Source organism: Lupinus angustifolius, chromosome LG16, assembly GCF_001865875.1.
Source record: "Lupinus angustifolius cultivar Tanjil chromosome LG16, LupAngTanjil_v1.0, whole genome shotgun sequence".
Classification (NCBI taxonomy): domain Eukaryota; kingdom Viridiplantae; phylum Streptophyta; class Magnoliopsida; order Fabales; family Fabaceae; genus Lupinus; species Lupinus angustifolius.
The window spans coordinates 14,681,935-14,685,186 of record NC_032024.1 but is presented as its reverse complement, the minus strand read 5'-3'; the positions used below and the strand labels follow the sequence as shown (position 1 = coordinate 14,685,186).

The window sequence follows — 3,252 nt, the reverse complement described above, 5'->3', positions numbered from 1 at the left end:
ATTTAATAAGTAATTTTTACATCTTATAAAGTTGGAAAAGTAAACTTCAAATAAGATCTTATTATTTTCGATATATTGTTTAACTAGAGTTTATAAAGGTTTAATCTTAAAATTTGCTTTAAGTCTAGAATTGCATGGGCCAGCTTGATACTATTGTAACCTATAAAAAATGCATTTAAGTCCAAATAAATAGACGAAAAAATGACGATTAAAGGAAAAATTGATCTAAAAACAAAATTTACACAATTATTGTAAATTTAATCGGTGTTAAATGATTTTTTATTGAAGTATTAAATGATTATTTAGTACATCACAAGTCACAACTATTGAATAGAACGGTGATTTATCTACAGAAATTCTCCAACAATGGGCAATGGAAGGTTTGCTTATTTGTAAATTTCCAACCACTGGTCACCATCAATATAACTTGCATTGAGGAATGGAAAAGCTTGTGTATCATTTAATCTCTGTACATAAGATGCCCTCAAAGTCATACTAGCCCCAAGCCCTGAGCAATTATATTCTCCATAGAATATAGTCCTGCATGAGTTCCCAAATAAGTTCATCAGCAGTAACGTGCAGACATATGTGGAGAACAATGAATAAGAGCAATTATAGTCAATGTTCTTAATGTTATTCTTAAGATTAAGCACATTTTTAGTCTGTTATTTACTCTATCATTTTTAGCTAAAAGAAAGTGAGGAGATAGGTAAATGTCATAGAAAAAATATAGATATTGTAGGAAAAATGTAAATGTTGTGGGGGTAAATAAGAATAAGAATGATGTTTGTTAATGTGAGAAAAAGTATATATTGTTCTTATTTTATAGAAAGTTGTAACAAAATTCAAAATAATGTGTGAGACCCAAATAAAAATGAAGTTATTGTTTGTCATTAGGGTTACTCTAAGATTTTGTTGTCTTAGACCATGTTATAAATCTAATCATGCATAGATAACAATGAAACAAAAATAAATAAATAATATATTTTTAATTGACATGATATATTTTCATTGATATGATGCATGATTTAAGATATTCTTTTGGACATTAAATCATTATTCAACGTGAAGACCATCTCACTAAAGCTAATAATAAAACTTGAATATAAGAAGTGTGAGAAATTAACATTTTGTTATTAATTTAAAATGACATATCTCAGTTTCTTATAACTAATGAAGGATTTATAAGAAATATATTATTCCTAGATTCATAATGAGGTGAAACAAAGAAGTTTATGTTCTATATTATTAATATATTATTATTACTCATGTGTTAATTATCATTATTTTTTAGATAAAATAATATGAGTAAATTATAAATAATGTTGTTACATTATAAAAAAAATTACAATATAAGGTATTAAACTTTTATACAAAACTGGTTACTTGGGTTTGTAAAAGTAATTCGAATTAGTATTTATTTAGTTATTTTTATCCTTTACCGATTGTTCAAGTAATTCCGAACATCCGCGATTAGATAAAACCATTTTAAGATATAAATTATTTTAAGAACATGACTGACTTTTCGGTTCTTTCATGTTATTAATACTAATATTTTGACATTCTCATGCTTATGACACAATATTTTTCCAATAGGTTTAATATTATAAATTAAAGTTATATAGAACAAAATTTCAACAAATCAAAGTTATAAGATTTATTATGAGTGATAATCAAAAAATTAATTTTAGACATAATAAAATGAAATTTTAAAATATAAGTATAAATTTTAAGAGCCATAATGTAGTATGAAATATGTCTAAGATATATACAAATAATTATATGAAACATTAATGTAAAATTTGAAATAATTGAAAATCAAGCAATATAATTACGATTTTATCAAAAAAAATCAAAAGAATAATTTAAAATCTAACAGAAAAAGAAGACAAAATTTCTTCATAACTGCATTCAAGTTCTCCTTCCATATATTTACTAGCATGTCAACAAATGGCCACATTCTTATCTATTTGATTTTGGAGAGTTATATTGATGTTTATTTTTTTTAGATGTCCATTATATTTTTGTATTAGATGTCCTTTATATTCTTACAGTTAATGTAATGGTTATTACCATACAATACATATTTTTTGGTGAGATGAATGGTTTCAACTTAGAGAAAAAATGTGTATAAGTTTTATACATTCTCACTCATTGTTTCATCACCATTCATATTTTATATTATTCATTATTTAAAAAAAGGTAATAAAAATGAAGGATAAATGGTGAACTCTATGTAAAATATTGCACTCTTCAACTTAAAGGAGTAGTTACATTAGTGTACAATTTTGTTGTACTTAGCCCCTAACCTTTGTGGGTAATTAACCACTTACTTTTTAGGTGTGTGAATGTTTTTTTCAACATGTGCAGCTCACAAGATCTGATGTTTGACCTTTTGTGTACAAATTTAAGGATGTGATTGTGCAGTTTTTCTTTTCTCTTATTATTTATTTTATAAGAATAATATAGAAAAAGATGAAATATGACACATGTATAATTTTACTGATAGGATGAGATAATTTATCTCCTTATATCATGAGATACTTTATTCCCTTATTTTATTGTCCTAATTACGATTATATTGTTTTTTTGTATAATTAAAAAATGGTAAGAGTTAAATATGAAATTAGAAATTATTCAATAGTAGTACTTACAAAATGAATTTTATATATTATCGTTGCACCATTTATCATTCATTTTTTATCAATATTGATTCTTCAAAAAATTATATAAATGAATGGGGGATGATATACGGAAATTGCATAAATCTTTACATTGACAGTATATAAATATTATATTTATATATTATTTCTCAAGTTTTTTATATTCAACAAGGCTTAGAGCCCATATTATTTTACTTTTTAAATTTATGTTGCAACAAGAATATGATGAATATATTTTGAAGAGAAAAATATTGAATACTTACTGATCCCTTGAAGGGTCATTGAAATCATTCCAACCTTCAGGAGCAATAATATCTGACATTGCTGTGAAGGCAAAAACAACACGAGAAAATGGCCTCCATGCACGACCTAACCATATTCTTCCATTGCCTCCTATTGAACAATTTACAAATACAAAACCTGTATTTTCATCCATTGAAACTCTACCATGAGCTGTAATAGCACCATTTATGCTCCTTTGCCCCGGGGATACTGGATTGGCTATTGAAACTAGTTGACAATTCTGTACGTAAAGATGTTTTCTTTACAACATTATTCAAGTATTTTTCTTATTTTCTACAAAAAAAAA

The 3,252-nt window shown here is 25.4% G+C and overlaps 1 protein-coding gene across 1 annotated transcript in view; it reads right to left on the bottom strand.

The window, feature by feature from the left end:
* The window catches only part of LOC109329043 (probable pectinesterase 8), a 5,936-nt gene continuing 2,940 nt past the window's right edge, over nt 257–3,252 (bottom strand). The window contains exons 4-5 of the mRNA XM_019562706.1: nt 2,927–3,186; nt 257–540 (exon numbers count right to left, since the gene is read on the bottom strand). Coding sequence (XP_019418251.1) covers nt 387–540; nt 2,927–3,186 — 414 coding nt within the window. The 3' untranslated portion in view covers nt 257–386. The remainder of the gene's footprint in view (nt 541–2,926; nt 3,187–3,252) is intronic.